Genomic DNA, 18,306 nt, shown 5'->3' on the forward strand with positions numbered 1-18,306 from the left:
TTTATTTTCATTGTGTCCCCTAGGTTATATCTGTGGCTTGAAATAAGCACTTTTGAATTTATTTCCTCAGCATATTAGGTCATATCATAGATTATTATGGCCATTATTAAAATAATAATAAAAGAGTTTTTGAACTTTAATGTCACTAATGCTGATTATTCAATGATTTATTTGAATTTAAAAATGTAAAATACTTTCACAGCAAAAATGATATATGCGATTAATTTAGATTAATTAATCACAAAGTATGTAATTAATTAGATATTTTTTTTAATCGATTGTATATATATATATATATATATATATATATATATATATATAAAACTATGCACAAAATTATATATATATATATATATATATATATATATATATATATATATATATATATATATATATATAAAACTATGCACAAAAAAGGATATAGGTGAACACAAAAAACTGTGAGACGTAGCATGATAAATAACTAGTTTTGTGGGCAATGGTAGTGTAGTGGTTAAGGAGCTGGGCTAGGGTGCAGTACCCTGAAAGTTGTGGGTTCACTTCCCAGCTTCCACCATTGTGCCTTTGAGCAAGGCACTTAACCCCAAGTTGCTCCAGGGACAATGCAATCCCTTGTAGTATAGTTGACATAAGTACTCACTTTGAACAACAGTGTGCTAAATTAATAAATGTAAATGCAGAGATACATCTTCATGCACAAATCTCACCCATTTATACAGAAATGGATTCAGCTTACATGTGTAATGCAAGAGAGTGCAACTAGATTTGTTGTGCAAGGTGAATATTTCAAAAACACACATACACCTTTCAGCCATACTTTGAGCAATGGATTTATTCCACTGAGATGGGTCTTTAGAAAGCAGGTTGGCTTCTTGGGCTCCTGTGTTTCTTACTGTTCACACATCAACTCAAAGCCCTGAGGAGGGAGGTCAACACATCCAGTCACACACACTCACACAGAAACTTAATCCCACCAGACAGGCAGTCGTTTCTCATGAGGGGATGACAAAGAGAAAGGCATAAATTGTATTAGCAACATTACAGAGGACCTTCAGGTTAGTCAATCTCTTGTCATTTTAATCCCATCACTGGCCATAGTGTGATTGAGCATGAAGATACCCAGATTACCTAGAGTGAAAAGGGTAAAACACAGAACACTGGATTCTTCCTACCCTTCCACAAAATGTGTAATGGCAGCATAGGATTTAAAGAGAAACTATGCAGTATATTTCTTCGCCGTTTTTGCTTCTTTTCGCTGGCTCAGTCATGACTAATGTCTGAGAAACTCCATCGCTACCTTGTTCTAGCTGGTGCCTGACATGTATGTGTATTCAAATGCAGTAAAGCAATTCGTTACACTCGTTATACTTCCTGAGGAGGACGTCGGCCCACCGGCCCAAAGTTGCAAGGGTGGTTATAACCATTTCAATGACTCCGAAGCTGTTAAGGTCAATTAAACTAAAAAATCTGCATAGTTCACTTTTAATAAACACTTGTACAGTTCTGGCACATCCTCTGACTCCTATAGTAAACCAAAGACCAAGATATGGAGCCTATTTCTGTTTCAGTGTGTTTTTCCATAAATACAATGAGGTGGGATAGAGTGTCAAAGTCTTCAAAATAGAACAGACATTTAAATGCATTAATGCATGTTCTATGGATAGCCCATAGACATAATATAAAATATCTACACACCATATTTTTGTAACGACTGCAGTGTGGCAATATTCAAGTACCCCTCTTAGAAGTCATTCATACAGGGATTAGAAGTTATTTATAAGGGGAGATGGCATTGACTTGAAATACTTTCTTCTCCAAGTTTACTGGTTTTATTGCTCAAATGGTCATTTTTTTATGCTTAAGGTTTTGTTTTACTGACCCTCACTTCTAATGCAAAATCTCTTTAAAGAAAGGGATACCCTACCCACGTGAGTCTGTGGATTTTCTTTTAAACATCTAAACTTAACCAAAGTTTATTTATTTTATTTATATTGGCCTTTTGCAAATAGATGCAAATGTGTAGTCTCTGTTTGGAGATAAATAGTCCCGCTATGTTAGAAGACCCATAGGTGTGACTGTCTCCAATTGAAAAACTGAACTTTGAATTTTATTTTTGTTATTCTGTTGCACCTTTTATTTCTTTATGCTTCATTTGATTTCCTTTTCAGTTTGTCCTGACTAGGAATACTTGTTGCTCAGATGATATGGTTACAGATTTCCCAATTCCATTATAGGTGCTAAGATAACAGGAGGATAATTTTATATAATCCTCATTTGAGCCTTTCCTGGCTGTGTTGTTATTTTATTTTTATTTTATTTGTTTCCTTGTTCTCATTGGGTTAATCTGATGGTCTGTTTGCTTGCTTTAACTGCTGATATATTTTAATTTAATTAGAAAGCAGGTTAAAGTTTCATTTTTATGTTGTTTGTTTGTTTGTTTTGTAATTATTTATTTCATACATTTTCAAGCTTTGCTCCTAGCCACCCATCACCGGATGATATTTGATGTCTATAAAATATCTACAAGAACCTTACCATGTTATACAATGCAGTTTGTTTTGTTATCAGTTTCGGAGGCGGATCTGATGGACAAGGGTGTGCCACCGATCCGAAGGGGGATGGTTGATGGTTTTTAACAATGGTGATGGTGATGTGTGTAAATAGCCTGTTACATTATAGGTTGAGGACTTGGACTCCTCAAGAAACTTTACTTCTCAAGAACACTGTTTAATAGATTTGGACGAGATGTTTTGTTACCACTGTCATAAGAAATGTTTACATTATTACTAGGAATTCTGTTCTGAGGCATCACAAGCCTCAAAGTTCATATACTGTATTGTTTGCGTGTTTGGAGGTATAACTGAGAGGTCAAGACAGACCTGACTGCAGCTGACGTCATCCTTGAAAAATGTTGAACTCCACTGAATGATCACTTGCTTATTAGTACTGGAATGACCGCTAAAACCTTTTTGCTCCAAGCTACATATATTTTCAAGATCTGTTTTACAGACTCTGAAGTCGCAGACCCAGAGACACCCTAACAACGCATGTCTCACTTCCCCCGCTGGCTTCTCATGGGACGTGTAATGGATGGGACAGAAGTGTGATGGTGGAAGACACAGCTTATCGAAAGGGGGACAGCCCCTTTGATCTGATATCCAACACCACCCCTGAAGACCCCAGCAGCACAGTGTTCCTGGGAGGGCAGCATTTGGAAGTCTTGTGTACCATCCCACAAAAGGACCTTGGTCAGAACATCACGAGAAAGATTGGTAGAATAGTGGACCTGCTGTGGGCAGAATAACCCCCAAAAAACAGCAAGGATCCGAAGGTTCCAGGTAGTCGACCCTGACCTTCAGACTAGAGAATTTTTATTTTGTTGGTATACTTTAACTGGAGAAGGAAATATTGAAGAAAAAGAAGAGGAACACAGGGTGTGGAGGAACGCTTCCTATTAATAGAGCCAAGCGCCGCCCTAAGCACATTTTGCACACACATACACATTCTAAACATTGTGCACCACATGAAAGCAACCCACCTGTGATTTTATTCTATTGCATTGTGCACCACAAGAAGAATGGAAACTGGCTTTTGTTGCATTTTCTTAGCTGTGTCTATGGTACAGTAGATGATGTCAGTCTTTCTACTGTTGTTATTTTTATTCTCCCATGATCTGTAACCTCCTTCCACACCCTAAAAGTCCTCTGTTGTTAATAAGCTGATTCATAATTTATGTTAACAAGTTTAGATGTTCAAGTCTTTAAGGACTTGAAGGAAATAATTTTATGACCGTTTCTTGCCCCAGACTTGGTGGAGCCACATTTACATTTAGAGGGTATTCTCTTTCTCAATGCAGATGTAGGTGTGAAATGCTCCCCACTGGCTCCTACCATCTGTCAATCTCCTCTGTTCTGTCTTTGGGTTGGGACCTTATAGTTAACTTAGCGGAATTATATGTTTGTGTTAACTGTAAATGTGTTCATGTTTGGCATCATTGTAATAGTCTCAGTACAAGGATTGTAATGATTTGATTGTGAGGATGTTTGGAACATTCTATAAGTGATATTTCTGATATGATCTCTCATGTTCAGATAGGTGTGAAATATTAATGTTTATAGAACAGCATGTGTCCAGGCCTCTGAAGGACTTCCCAGGAAAGGGGGTAGTTTTAATTAAAAGACAATAGAAGCTGACCAGACCTGATGAAGGCCTAATCCTCATCCTCCCTTTCTATTGCATATTCAAACTGGGTTGGACCTAGAGGTCACTCCTTTTGTTTGTAACATAAAGTTAGTAGACTGTTTCTGTATAGTCAGAGAAGTCAGATAATACTGAGAATCTGGTGAAATCCATGATGGGGTGAAACAAACATGTACTTTTCTCCCTTGAGGGGCACTGGCCCCTCATTGAAAAGAATAAAACCTGGATCTTGACCTTTCATCGTCCTGATTGAGTCTTAAGAGAAATATGGTAGTAAAAATATACTATCAGGGGAAAGAGACAGGGACATGAGCCCACAAACACCTGGAGAACATCAAAATCTAAACGATCTCCCAACAGGGCAAATAAGGCATCCAGATGGAGGCTTACCCAAAATCAATTAAATAGCACCAAATAAATCCATATTTAACACAAGACACCAGAAGAATAGAACACTGTACCAATCATCACTTTATTATTTGCATTTAAATGTAAGCATCTTGAGAAGACAATTTACATAACAGCCATGGGCTCTCCAGAACTGCCTACAATTCAGCCATAGGGGCAGGGGACAGAGGGGGAGGCTCAGAAATCACTTAAGCTTTACAGGAGGGGGGGGTGGATCAAGGGGACAAGACGAAGACTCTGCCACCAAACCCCCCATCAGAATCTGTATCATTCAGTCCAGTGCCATGTGCAGAAGGGAATGCTGGGAAGGTGGAGGACTCAGTGCAGTGGACCTGGGAGAGAAAGGACAGAGATGGTGAGGAGGCATCCTAAATTGGTGGATGCAAATTCATGGCACACACGTGCGCATCCTACAGGTGACATTCAAATATGAACATGAGTGGCAGGAGTTTGTTGCAGCGTTGAGTACAAAGACTTACATTTCCTGTGAGCCGAGCTCCTCTCCTCACGATGCCCCAGCAGCGCTCTTCACACAGGCTGCGAACGCCTCCATCAGCTCCTTGCAGCCCTCCTCACCATTCTCTTTCACACTGCAGGGAAGGAGGGACATGTCAGTGGACAGTTTAGTACGAGGTTCCCCACTCAGCCACCATCTGATGACATCTAGCACGTCAAGGGCAACATTAAATATGAAATGAAAATAAGTCCTAAACAAAATTACGTATATTCAGATTGTGACCTTAGCCAATAGTGCAGTACAATCAATTATTGAAATGTAGATGCAATGAACTCATTACCCCTGGCTCCAACCTACTCAATAACCAGCCTACAGACTGTTTGAGCTGGTCCATACATTTTCTTTTTATGTGAGTGAGTGAGAGTGAGAGTGAGAGTGAGAGTGAGAGTGAGAGAGAGAGAGAGTGAGAGAGAGAGAGAGATTCCAGTCACACTGCACCAACACACAGCGGCAGACACTGACAGAGAGCATTAGTGTGATGAGGCGAAAGAGCAAGAGGAGGGCGGAGAAAACCCATCCGAGAGAAAAGGAAAAAAAAAACGACACGGCGCACACACGCACAAACATCGCGTGACTGTGCAAAACTGTGGGGGCTGGCAGGTATTGGATCATACATCCTTGGTTGTGTGGAGAGCCAGAGACCAATGACTGCCGCTATCCAAACCCCTTCTGCATCCGTCTTAAGGGCATCCCACTAGCCCCTACCAAGGCTCATTTCTCACACACGCTCATACATCTCTCCAACCTCATAGACAGTGACGCAACACACAGCTGGTTGTTTCAGATTAAAAAGGGTTTACACCAACGCATCCTATTGAGCCATGTGTGCACGTCCTCCTGGCTTTGTGAGGGCATGCGTGCATGGCTGCCTCCGTCCTCTGGGATTGCAGGGAGGCCGAGATGACCTAACAGCAGCACAGAAATCATCCCTCCGGCAACAAAATCCAATAATCCCACCGAGAGACAGGGTGAGCACGAGTGTGAGACCGGCATTTTAATATTAAATGAGAACACACAGGATACCTCCCCGTTGTGAGTGAACACTCCCTTCACCACAAAAGGAAAACCCTGATCTCCCTAGCAAGCCATTACTGGTGTGGCCAACGCCAGCAAAACCAATTAGACCATGATTACATAACCACCCTAAACAAAACACCAATTAAAACACAATGCATGTCTGCACAGAGGCCCATAGAACATGCTTGCTGTAACAAGGGTTTAACAGATTACGGTTCCTAAAAGACATTACCAAAATTAAGAGTTCCATCTGGAAGCAATGGATTAGGCATATACAGTACTAACCTGTATTGCAAACACCAATACTTACTGTGGTCACTTCCAAAGTCATTACCGGTTACGTTGAGCTGGTCATGAATGCAAAAAGGGTCTTGTGGAAGGGTCAGAGTGGGACACCAACATGGTGGCCACTGAGGCAACCATGTGTACTCTTCTAATTGTAAGACTTAATTATTTACAGCGAATGCCACTCCTTATGGAGACCAATGCATTATTTACCACCATAGGTGATCACAGCCAAGAAGCCATGTAAGGAACAGATGCACCAGAAGTTAGGGTGCCTGGACCTTTAAAAAGCAATATACATAGTCTCAAAACTGAACAGTTGAGGAAAAACCAAAAACAGTTTCCAAATATGCTCATCTTATTACCATCTACACCACAGCAAAACTGTTCTTGAAGCCCTGTGGGTGATTTCAAAAGAGTAACTGTGGACTGAGGGGCCCCACATATCCCAAAGCAGCACACCAATGTCTATGAAAACCAAGGACAAAGGTATTCTGTAACACCAAGATTACACAGCAAAAGTAGCAAAAAAAAAGATACAGCTGGTTAATCTTTAAACATGGTTAGCCATTATGGTCACCAAGATGTACATAATCTATACCTTGCCCCATCCATGTACCCCTCTACACAGAAGCGCAAAGTTTAAAGCCTGTAGGTCACGATTTCATTACTCAAGGTCAATCAAGGTCAACCTCATAATAAATTACTAACAGCTCATCTTCACTTGACAAGGCAATACAAATCATTTGAGGGCTCTGTGTCCCTGAGAGGTTGGAATTACAGGCCATTTCCCCACTTTATTTTTAGGAAGCGCAAGCAAGGTCAAAGCCAGAAAAATAAACTCAAATTACTACTTTAGCAGCTGAGATAGGGGTGTAGTTTTGACTGCATCGCACTGTGCCTGTCAGATACGACTCCAAATAAATCAGAGGAGGACAGGCCTAGCATCACACTGTGTTCAGGCCAAATAACACCAAGATGGCCGCCTTGGTGTCAAGTTTCTATGAAACACAAGCCATGTCTATAGAACATGGATGCACCAACACAAGGCCCACGCATGCAAGACTATTTATGATGGACCTAAAAATAGATCCACGGTATGGATTACGCAAAGAGTCAGCCTTCTGAGAGTACTCCATTCAGCTGGTCAGCAGCAGTGCACAGATCATACAGAGCCAAATGACAACAGCAGTGTAGGGGGGTGAGAGGACCCAAGGCCCACAGGAGCCCAACATCAATCAGCAAAAGCAACTCTGCTTTCAGATGGGGACAACTCAAACCCCAAACACTATTACATAGGAGCAAACAGCAGAAGCTTGGCTAGCAGCACCCCCCCCCCCCACCACAGAAAACTGACCAAATGATCACCCACATTGAAACACACGCCCCTCTGCTTATCTACACACCAGAGCGTAAAAGCCAGAGTGTGAGGCCTTATCAGTAGGTGCCTGAGGGCAGGCCTGGTCAGAGCCAAATGGACAACACTGTTCAAAGTGGTAAATACCACAAAGGTTCAAAATTAAATTGCAGGGGGAGGGATTAGTGGACTGTAGAGGCTGTAGCAAAGGGAATCAGCGAGGGACAAAAGTTATGTCATGATGGATATCGAACCAGACTTTGACATTGCACTGTCATTGAAACCACCAGGTTAGCTTAGCACAGCGCAGCACTTCCTGGGTCGCAAGCCCTCTGCATTTACAGAAAAAATAAAACCCATAACAAGCTCACACTAATCCCAACAGCAGGGTAGGTATCTAGCTGCCTGCACAGGGAAGAGTGTGCAGATCAGAATGCAAGAGTCCACTCCCTCACTCACACTGCAGGGATGTTGACACAGCAAGGCCTCAGGAGCAGCCAGGGCAGGCATGAGATGAGGGGGAAGGGGGAAGAAGGCGACAGTGGAGGAGCACGAGCGAGCAGAGGAAAAATGTGACGTAGGCAAATTCCCAGCCGCCAATCAGGCGTGAGCAGTAGCATCACGTTTGGACGAGAGCCCCGCTCACCATGTAGCAAAGTGTGGTGGAATTCACAACATCCGAGTTGAAAATAAATCAATTGAAGTCCAAAACACTAAATTAAGAGGTCACAAATAAAAAAAGGGATTGCCCGGACCACTTCTCTCCAACCCAATATGGCAGCTTGCTACACCACCATTTTCTTGCATAAAGACGCATCAACCCAACCTGTATCAACTGCATCCTCCAACCTAATGCACACCCTCCCAAGACCCACGGAAAAGGGAAAAAAAATAAAATAAAAAACATTCAACCCTTTCCAAAGTGATGAGCCAAGTCTACACACTTTGCCCATCACCTGACGGATCCGACACCGACCAGTCCTGAGCATTAAAGTGGAGCACGACTTACCACTTGTCCAGGTCAGCCTTGATGGCCTCACAGGCAGCGGGCACGGGGGCCTCAGCAAGGACAGCAGCGCTCTCAGAGTCCGACATGTTCAGTGCTGCTTCTGACTGTGCGTCTTAGCCTGTGTGCTCCTGTATGTGCATGTGCAGAGAGAGAGAGAAAGAGAGAGCACAGTGTGGTTAGAGTTGGCAAGAGGGAGGGGGAGTGTACACAAGAGGGAGGGTGGAGAGCGACGACAGCACACATGTGGACATGAATGCTGGCAGCAGGGGGAGGGGAGATGGAGCCATCCATCTCTTGCCCCTAACCAACAAAACGCAGGGTGGTGGGAGGGAGTAACCTTATCAAAGTTCAAAAAACAGCCTAACAATTTGGCATCAAACATGAAGTGGACTTCCTCAGTGCCCTTCTGTTCGTGTGGACCAAATGCATAGGTGCACTTATCTGTTGGCCAAAAATAACAAAAGTTCAGAAAATAAATTTGTTTTTAACTTTCATTTAAAAAAAATAATTCTGCGCAACGAACAACAGCTTGTCCATGGCGGGCGCAGCAGCCATGGACGCAGGGTGCAGAAATAGTCACGTCAGCACACCACGAAGTAGACTACTTCTGTAAAAGAGGGCCACCTGCTGGGCACATCCCTGCCTAGCAATGCCCCCCTATTTGTTTCTGGCTGTAGGCCTACCAACCTGGCTGAGGTAAGTGGCGTGCGCTCCTGGGAGAAGACCCTGCCCCAGGTCTTTGCACAGCCTAAGCGGATTCTCCAATGTCACAGGATTACCTGAAAAGCCACATCTTAGGCTACAGACCAATGTAACGGGAATATCGGCCACGTTTGAGAAAAAAAACACAACATACCAAGATGCCAGATACAGATATGCTACCTTAGTACTATAGCCTACATAACCCACGTCTTACATAATATTACTTGAACATTTGAAGTTGCGCAACAACTTTCCTCACCATTCATTTGGTAATAGGTTACTGCCACACGCAGACCGGTAGTTAATACTGAAGTAATGCATCAAAATATTCAATAAATAGGCAAACTTTAAGATCCCACAGCCCATGCGGACAATCTGCGCTGTTTGAGCAACATGTGGTGGCACCGACTCCAAAATGAATCCCAAAGAATTAATATCGACACCCACCACGATCCAGGCGAAATACATAGATTAGTATACTTCATACATAAACCAGCAGCTATAGAGATAGACTATTTAGCGCATCGTGAACTCCACGTTCAAACTACGTACACTTGAATCAAATGGCAACTTCGCTTATAAATCCACCAGCATCTACTACCAACAGTCAGTTTTAAATAGAAATGTCGGTGGAAACCCCGAAATGTTTTAAGTCATATGTGCATAACCAAATGAAATTAAGAACAGTTCCGCTGAACACAAGAAACCTATTAGCATTCAATTCATTTGTCACGAAAGCTTCCGTTCATTCGATTACTTGAATCCTTATACCAAGAGTAGGCCTACAAATGCATTAATGTGCAGGCGAAAGTTCGGTCGGCATACCTGTTATCTCCCTAGATTCCCGGACTAAAAGTGCACAATGCCTGTTCAAACAAATGTTTTTATAACTGCAGGCGCAGCTTTACCAACCTCCCATCACACCTGATTCAAATTGTGCGTTTTCTATGGAGTGACAATGGATTATGGGTAGTTAAGTCTCGACCATTCCCAGTGGCTGCAACACTGCTGTCTTATCTTGCCGACTGTATCTCATCTTGTACCATTAACAAAGTTCATGCAAACACTAATTGCACCACTATTAAATTCGTTAGAAGAACCGCGCACTTGAAATAAGACACATTTTAGTGTCCGCGGAGTTCACACGAGATAACGCGAAAAAGCACTCACCCCGCCCCCTTCAATATTAGTACACCGTGTTCCCAAAGTAACCATATCATTCATATTCATTTTAGACACTGCTAAAAATGCTCAAAATCACTGGTAATTACATTACCATCAAATGCCACCCAATTACCTTCTTTCTGTCTACACTGGATTCGACAGGAATGAGCTGGGGGGCACAGCGCTTAATGTTTAACAGAGAGGCGTTGCTACGGCTATAGGCTGCGCGTAACCATACATTCACACTCCCTTTTCAAGGGGTCCGAGGCACACATGAGAAGATACAGAAGTGTATTATTCATAGAGGTCACTAGCTAACTCAGACCTAAATAAAACAAAAACAAAATCACACACTTGCTCACACACAGTTCCATGCAGTCATACTCTTGACTTTTCCAAAACCTCCTCCAAGTCATTCTTTATTATTTAACATGTCTCCAGAACTTTTGTATGTCCTGCCTGTCTAAGACCATACATATATATGTTGATTTCAGTTTAACTAAACTCTGAGTTTCAGTGATTAAGCATCCTATCATGACTATGTGCATGGATCAGAGTGTAAAGAAGATTTTATTGCCTTACCCTCGAAAGTATCACCCTTCCCTGAGTCCTGTCAGAGAGAGGAGAGAGGAAGTCAGTAAGGACACAGGAAGTAAAGAAACCTGCAGGCTGCTGTATCTCCTTTCAATGTATGGCTGCCCTTGGATTGCAGGGGGCGTGCACGTATGTTTGTGTGCACGTGTGTGTGTGAGTGCATGCACACGCTTAAGAGGCAGACCCAGAGAGGCCCACAGGGGTACTGCAGCGGAATTTCCTCCAAACCAACATGCCAAGTCTATTCTCTGAGAGAGAGAGAGAGAGAGAGAGAGAGAGAGAGAGAGAATCAATTAAAAGTCAGAGCAATATAATAGAGTAAGGGGGAAAACAGGGGAAGCAAGTTTTTTGCCAGCTTTTGCTGTAAAGTGAGGAGGGGAGGCAAAGAGGAGGAGGTGGGGGAAAGAGTGAACCAAACTTGCTGCTAAAGAAAGACAAAGGCCTGTTCTTGGGAAGGGGGATGGGTGTGTGGTGTGTATGCATGTGTGGCATGGTTGTGGGAGTAACAGGGGGTGGGGTCGCTCCTAAGTAAGGTTAAAGTCCTGTCCTTCACATACCATAGACACACAGACAGACAGGCAGACACACACACACACACACACACACACACGTATATACACACGTATATACATAGACACACACACACGCACACACACACACACACACACACACACACACACACACACACACGTATATACACATTAACACATTCTGTTCAGGTCTCTTCTCACAGTCTATTCGCTGAGTCATCAATACACACACACACACACACACACACACAATGAAATATGAATACACACTCAACACACAGCCATACTCCTGATTTTCCTGTGTGTCCTGGTAGCATCTAGAAAACAGGACAGCAGTTGGGGAATTTGCAAAGAGAATGGAAAAAGTTTTCTGTCCTGAAGGGCCTGGGGCACTGGAGTGGGAGTGGACAGGGTTGGCGTGTGGGAGTTGGTGGTGGAGGGAGCCTCTAGGAGAGAGCAGGGAGGTATGAGGGGGTTAGGGACAGCCTCCATGAAGAGGGGAGGGGGCTAAAAAGGGTGGAGGACATGGTTCTCAAAGTCAGAGCTGGAGGTCATACCTGTGTCTTCAGAAGGGTGTAATAACAGTATATGTGTGTGTGTGTGTGTGTGTGTGTGTGTGTGTGTGTGTGTGTGTGTGTGTGTGTGTGTGTGTGTGTGTTTGAGGCAAGGTGGGTTGAATAATATACGTATGTGGTGCTGGAAAATGTGTACAGTACAAGGGCATATTAGGGCGAATGGCCATGAGGTGAAGCAGACACACACACACACACACACACACACACACACACACACGCATACACACGTTTTTCGGTTCCGGCGCTGACGAGAGTGGCAGTATGTCGAGGTAGCTCCATGTCTTTTTCCTTGAATTTCCCCTTGGTGATCAATAAAGTATCTATCTATCTATCTATCTATCTATCTATCTATCTATCTATCTATCTATCTATTTATCTATCTATCTATCTATCTATCTCACACACACACACACACACACACACACACACACACACACACACACACACACACACACACAGGGTAAGAGTTAATCACCATAAAGCCACAAGTAACATTCTCATTCTAAGAGCTCTGTTTAAAAGCAGAATTACCTGTCCTGCCTTCGGGTATGTGAAAACACAGAGACATGTTCACACGCGCACACGCACACACACACCATTATCTATAGGGGATCACTGTTTTCTCCCTAAACAAACACAGGTTCCATAGGACCCCCCCCCCCCCCCCTGAAAGCATAGAAAAGAATACATTGTTTTATATAAACATTATATAATATATGTATCTTTCTGGATGTATGGCAGGGTGAATGTTTACAGTTTTTAACAACCTTCCAAACTATGGTCTGCCTCAATTGAGGACCACATGCCTTCTGAACCTGTTCTACTAAAATCCTTCAGCATGATCTTGGAACAATCAAATAAATCATGGTACCACTTAAAATTCTACCTCATACAATCAAAAGAGGATCAATGGTCTTTCTAACAGCACCAACTTATCCCTGATTGGATTCCAGTAGATGCATTCCCCACATACCCAGATATCAGGGTGGGTTAGATTGGCTATTGGTCAACCATGTGACACAGAACACAAGATATGCAACATAAGAAAGCTTCATTAGCCCCCAACCCCCCGAGATAAACAAAGTAAATGTGTCTGTGATTTCAAAAATGGGTGTAACGTTACCCCCGGAAGTGATTGGTGGGTTGAAATGAGGACGTGGAATTTGGAGCCTCATTCCTGGTCTCACAAGACAATATATGTTCACAAGGGTTAATAGAATCAAGAATCAAAACGTTTTTTTGGAAACTGCGTACGAGTCATTCAGAAAGGACTATAACAAGCTGTGAGGTAATAAAGACAGTGCTCATAATAACGATGGAATATGATTTTACAAATAGTCATTATTTATCATGTTATACTGTTGAACTATCAACATTTCTGTAAAAGCCAACATGTGGTCTACTTCATCCTCTGCCTTTGGAGATGCTTAATGGCTTCTCATGATGGGTAGAGAGCCCTCTAGTGGACCTAACAAGTAAGACATAGATGGGGAAATCCACAGAGGACCGGACTTAAACGACTTTAAAAAAGTGCCAGCACCACGAGTCACATTTGATATTCAGGCAATTTTAGATCTACATAAACAATGAGTGACACACACATACACCGTCACTGCCACTTTGTCAAGCTCCATGAACTGGCTGTTCCTTGTCACACAGAGGCCTCTTGAAAAGTCACAATACACAAAACCCATTAATTAGAGGGAGAGAAAGTGAGAGACACAGATTTGTATATATTTACTTATTTATCTGTGTCACAGTGGACTGTGCCCTGACACACCCACAAATAGCTTTCCCGTGTGTATTGATGAAGACGGGGACCTAAAACAATGTTTTTCATTAGCACAAGAGAGAACCAGTTTAGCACAATGGCCACGTTGAGCACAGGTCTGCTGCATACGCAAAGCAGAAAGGACAGGGTCCTTTATAAAGTGGCCAGAGCCCAAGGAATGATCAGAGGAACAAGAAACAGCAGCATTACATCCCAGAACGACGGCCAGGGGACAGAAACCAGGGGAAAGAGAATATCCAGAAGAATGCCCGCCTACAGGTCCCAGGGTACCAAACTGCACTTTGCAGGTGAGATAGGCCTGTCTATGTCAACATGTGTGTCAATATATCTGAACTGTCCACTAGCACAATTGAATTGTATTTAATCAGTGTCATTTTCCTGTACATATCTCCACTCTGTTTATTGCCGTCTTCTTTGCTACTGTTTTGCAAACACCCCTTTCCCCCCATCAACATCCTCTTGTCATTCTTGCAGTATTTGTCTGACATATCACTGAACTAGGTATCCATACTGGTGTGGTACACATGTCCCCTTTCTCTTCAGTGGTAGTGCTGTTGTGTGTGACGGTGTCATCTGAGGCACTCGGTCTGGGTGATTTATTGGAGAGAGTCTCCCAGGTTTCTGACAAGCTGCACTCTCTCAGCACATCGCTTACCAACGACCTTGTGAGTAACTTCATCAGGGGAAAGTTTTTATAGTTGCATGTTAGTGTGTGTGTGTGTCTGTGTGTTTGAGAAAGAATGTGTATGGATGGCTGTGCACACACTTCCTTACCTATACCTTTCAACTCTGATCTGCAGAACACCCATATCCCTCCAATGGGAAAGATCATTATGCGCCCATCGATGTGCCACACATCTTCCCTCCAAACTCCCAATGACAAGGAGCAAGCCCTCAAAGTGCCTGTATGTACCTGCTAGCTTTGCACCTCATCCCACATTTGCCTTTGATCTCTTTTTCAACAGTATGAGTCATGATAAATCACAGCTAATAATTGCAACAGTAAAAGTAATGCTGTTCATACAAATTGTGAATACAGTATTGTGTTCTTTTCATCAACATTTCTTTCTAAACAGGTTAAAGTTTAACATCTGTTTCTGTTGGAAGATATAATGAGAACTGTGATGTATTTGAGTGACACCTTTCTTGGTGTCACCGGCTGTCCATGTGACAAACTGTCCCGACTGGCTCTCCATATGAGACAATTGTTTATAATGAATTGAACTGTGTTTCCATGCAGGAGTCTGAGCTGCTATCCTTGATTCGTTCACTGCTGGTTGCGTGGTCAGATCCTCTATCCATGCTGTTGAAAGAGGCTCCTAGTCTTGTCCACCCTGACAAAAGCCTGATCTACAGCAAGACCAAAGAACTTCAAGACCATTCAAACACTTTGGGTGATGGCTTGGATCGTCTGGTCCACAAGGTGTGTACATGGGGCATGGGGAAGCTGTATAAGTTTATATGATTGAATGCATGTGCATGTTTGTGTGCTTATGGAGTTTATCAGAGCTTAGAGCTTTCTTTGAGTAGTTCTCAAATAATTAGTGGAAAAACTATTTTATTTACAGAGACATTCAATAATGTTGTGTAATATATAGATTTGGCAGACTGTCAGCTTGAATATTGTGGAATATTGTGCTTGATAGCTTATTTGTTTTCAAAAAGACAAGCAAATGTAACAGGTTAATTAGAAGGAAAACATTGTTTGGCCAGCAATACATATATTTTCAAGACACCTATCCCTTTTTAATGATCAGCATGTACCTCAGATATAAATTGTTTGCCTTCACACTACAGGAAGTTTCCCTGTCTGCTTACTGTCCAGATGTGATATCAATCAAGCAAATGTTTCTCTCTGAACAGATGGGCCCCACTTCCCAGCTCATCTCCTCTCTCCCCTTTACCAACGATATTGGGAACGACAAGAACATGCGCTTGTCCAACTTCCACTTCCTGCTGTCCTGTTTTCGCAGAGACTCCCACAAAATTGACAGCTTCCTCAAGGTCCTCCGCTGCCGGGCAGCCAAGCTGCGTCCAGAGATGTGTTAAGAGGAGCTGACGCCATTCTGGCTCTGCGTCTCTCCAGGCCAATCAGGAGAGCTGCTGAGCTACAATGGCAGAATAGCAGTCTGAACTGGAATGTCCATCACGTTGTCACCTGACCAGTTAAAAGTGACAGTAGTATGTAGTTTGTCATCACACTTGTCACACATCACTTTCATTGTTTAACATGCAAAGTTTCTGTTACACAGGCGTCCAGCAGAGTGAGGAAGAGATGTTTTTTGACGCCACATATATATGCTATGGCAGCTGAGCAGCATTCCAGATCAGACTGTTTTATGTCCTGTAGGGCTTAAATGACATGCACTTTAGATAACTCCACTTAGTTCTGTAGGCTTCTGTGCAGGTTTACACACATTCACACATTCTTTGCAAGTTTATGGTGAGTACTTGAATATTCATAGAATGTTAATAAACACCCATCACGCAAATTGAATGATTTTGTTGATTTTGTGGGTCAATTGAGATGACGATGTCAAAATTGGAGGGGACGTGAACTAATCAGACAGACAAATGTGGTAAAATGAAAAAAGTGTATTTTTGCAGAAATTAAGAGACAATAAATTGAGATCACATGTGAGGGACTATAAAAATCAAGCCAAAGCACCAACAGCAACATTTCCGGAAAGGTACTGGCTTGATGAAATTTATTCTGGACTCTCTATCCGACCACATAAAGACCTCTGGATACTTCGGTTTGGCTTTAGGGACCCTCTGAATGACATGATTTTGATGTCAACTCAACGTATGTTCTCCCAATCATCCGTAAATTGATCTAAAGTGCATTTTACTCCGGATAATTCCTTTAATGACTAAACTAAGGAGCACCTTGACAATTGGAAAAAGTGGTGCAAAAATACCATTTGTTGACACAAAACTCATCTTTGTCATTTTCATCCTCAAATTGAAGATTCACTTTAAAACTAGAAATGCAATGCCAGAGGAATTACAATAGTGGATGGAAAGCTGCTGGCTTAATGTTGGTGGGGAGATTCCTGAAAAAAAAAACACTGAATCACTTAATCTTTGAGTTAAAACATCTTGTGTGTCAGGTGTTCTTGAGATATCACACTCAAGGTGGGTTTGAAATTGACATTTGACTTCATCATTGAGTCCATACAAATGTTCACACCAAATTTGAAGCATATACGTCAAGCCGTTCTGAATTTGTGACACAAGCACGAAAGCTTGCCTTTGGAAAATGTAGTTCAGAGAAAGCCTAATTGTATGCAATGCAATAGGCTACCTGCAAAACGGGGCTTTCAGTTGTAGATGACTTCATTCTGCACCCAGATAACAATTAGTCATTGAACCTATGTTAAATCAATATTACTTTGTCAACGTTAAATCATTGAATCAACGTCGCACTGCAACATTGATTCTACATCACTTTTGCACCCTTCATTAATACTGAAGGAACGTTGAAATTCTAACGACAGATCAACAGGATTACAATGGTATTTCAACTAAAATGAATATTGAAACAATGTTGAAATTTTAAGAAACAATGTTGAAATTTTAACCAAACTAAAGATCAACCTGATTTCAATGGTATTTTAATTGATATTAAACCTCAGTAAACCACCTATTAATCTGGCAAAATATTGGGAAATTCATATCCTGCTTTATCTACAGCCAGGATAAATTTGGCTAGGGTATGTCTGGTTTAGGCTACACAAACTTGGATAAATAACCATTGACAACTTGTTATCAGTTTGAAAAGCAAGTGCATTTATTCACTCTTCTTCATTTAGAAATTCACGTGTGCTGTGCTTTCCTGCCATCCATTCAGTATGCTATAGCATCCATAAACCGGCATAAAAGCGGCACCTAACAGAAATAGAAGGGGGAAAAAAAGAGACAGTTGTTAAAAAAATATGTTCAACTGAACAACAAACTAACAGCTAAGCCTACAATCAAGTCATTTTACGCCACAACCTACCACTCATACAAACGTAGTTCAAAACGAAGGCTAAGTTTCAGCCATTTCCCTCGTCAGGCCAGCTATCGCTAGGAAAGGCGGCTGACAATTTGAGTGTGACACTAATTATTACTTAGCTGCTAACACTACCGGCACAACTTCACACAACCGCGA

General features: G+C 42.2%; 1 protein-coding gene and 2 long non-coding RNA genes across 13 annotated transcripts; 2 read left to right on the forward strand and 1 right to left on the reverse strand.

Moving 5' to 3' along the window:
* Positions 1 to 4,653: 4,653 nt before the first annotated feature.
* On the reverse strand, positions 4,654 to 11,395 carry LOC121705906. Of its 11 annotated transcripts, none has more exons than XR_006030920.1 (5): positions 11,242 to 11,353; positions 9,481 to 9,572; positions 8,794 to 8,921; positions 5,088 to 5,198; positions 4,654 to 4,940 (listed from the first exon to the last, which is right to left on the reverse strand). It is a non-coding gene; the product is annotated as an uncharacterized LOC121705906 (long non-coding RNA). The 11 variants fall into 11 exon arrangements; XR_006030926.1 differs by lacking the exon at positions 11,242 to 11,353 and adding an exon at positions 10,793 to 10,807; XR_006030927.1 differs by lacking the exon at positions 11,242 to 11,353 and adding an exon at positions 10,420 to 10,434.
* On the forward strand, positions 5,407 to 5,654 carry LOC121705907. Its single transcript, XR_006030930.1, has 2 exons — positions 5,407 to 5,474; positions 5,508 to 5,654. It is a non-coding gene; the product is annotated as an uncharacterized LOC121705907 (long non-coding RNA).
* A 2,959-nt stretch (positions 11,396 to 14,354) lies between the features above and the next one.
* prl (prolactin) lies at positions 14,355 to 16,592 on the forward strand. Its single transcript, XM_042086179.1, has 5 exons — positions 14,355 to 14,437; positions 14,694 to 14,815; positions 14,951 to 15,055; positions 15,391 to 15,573; positions 16,014 to 16,592. Exons 1-5 carry the CDS (start codon positions 14,395 to 14,397, stop codon positions 16,197 to 16,199), a joined length of 639 nt encoding a protein of 212 aa, XP_041942113.1. The 5' UTR covers positions 14,355 to 14,394; the 3' UTR covers positions 16,200 to 16,592.
* The last annotated feature ends 1,714 nt before the right edge of the window (positions 16,593 to 18,306 follow it).

Source organism: Alosa sapidissima, chromosome 3, assembly GCF_018492685.1.
Source record: "Alosa sapidissima isolate fAloSap1 chromosome 3, fAloSap1.pri, whole genome shotgun sequence".
In the NCBI taxonomy this organism is placed as follows: domain Eukaryota; kingdom Metazoa; phylum Chordata; class Actinopteri; order Clupeiformes; family Clupeidae; genus Alosa; species Alosa sapidissima.

What these genes read in the sequence shown, in the direction of transcription:
- prl (XM_042086179.1), top strand. Translation starts at nt 14,395, where the DNA reads ATGCCCGCCTACAGGTCCCAGGGTACCAAACTGCACTTTGCAG. An exon ending in CATCGCTTACCAACGACCTT is followed by an intron (nt 14,816 to 14,950) that starts GTGAGTAACTTC and finishes TCTGATCTGCAG; the next exon opens with AACACCCATATCCCTCCAAT. An exon ending in AGCAAGCCCTCAAAGTGCCT is followed by an intron (nt 15,056 to 15,390) that starts GTATGTACCTGC and finishes GTTTCCATGCAG; the next exon opens with GAGTCTGAGCTGCTATCCTT.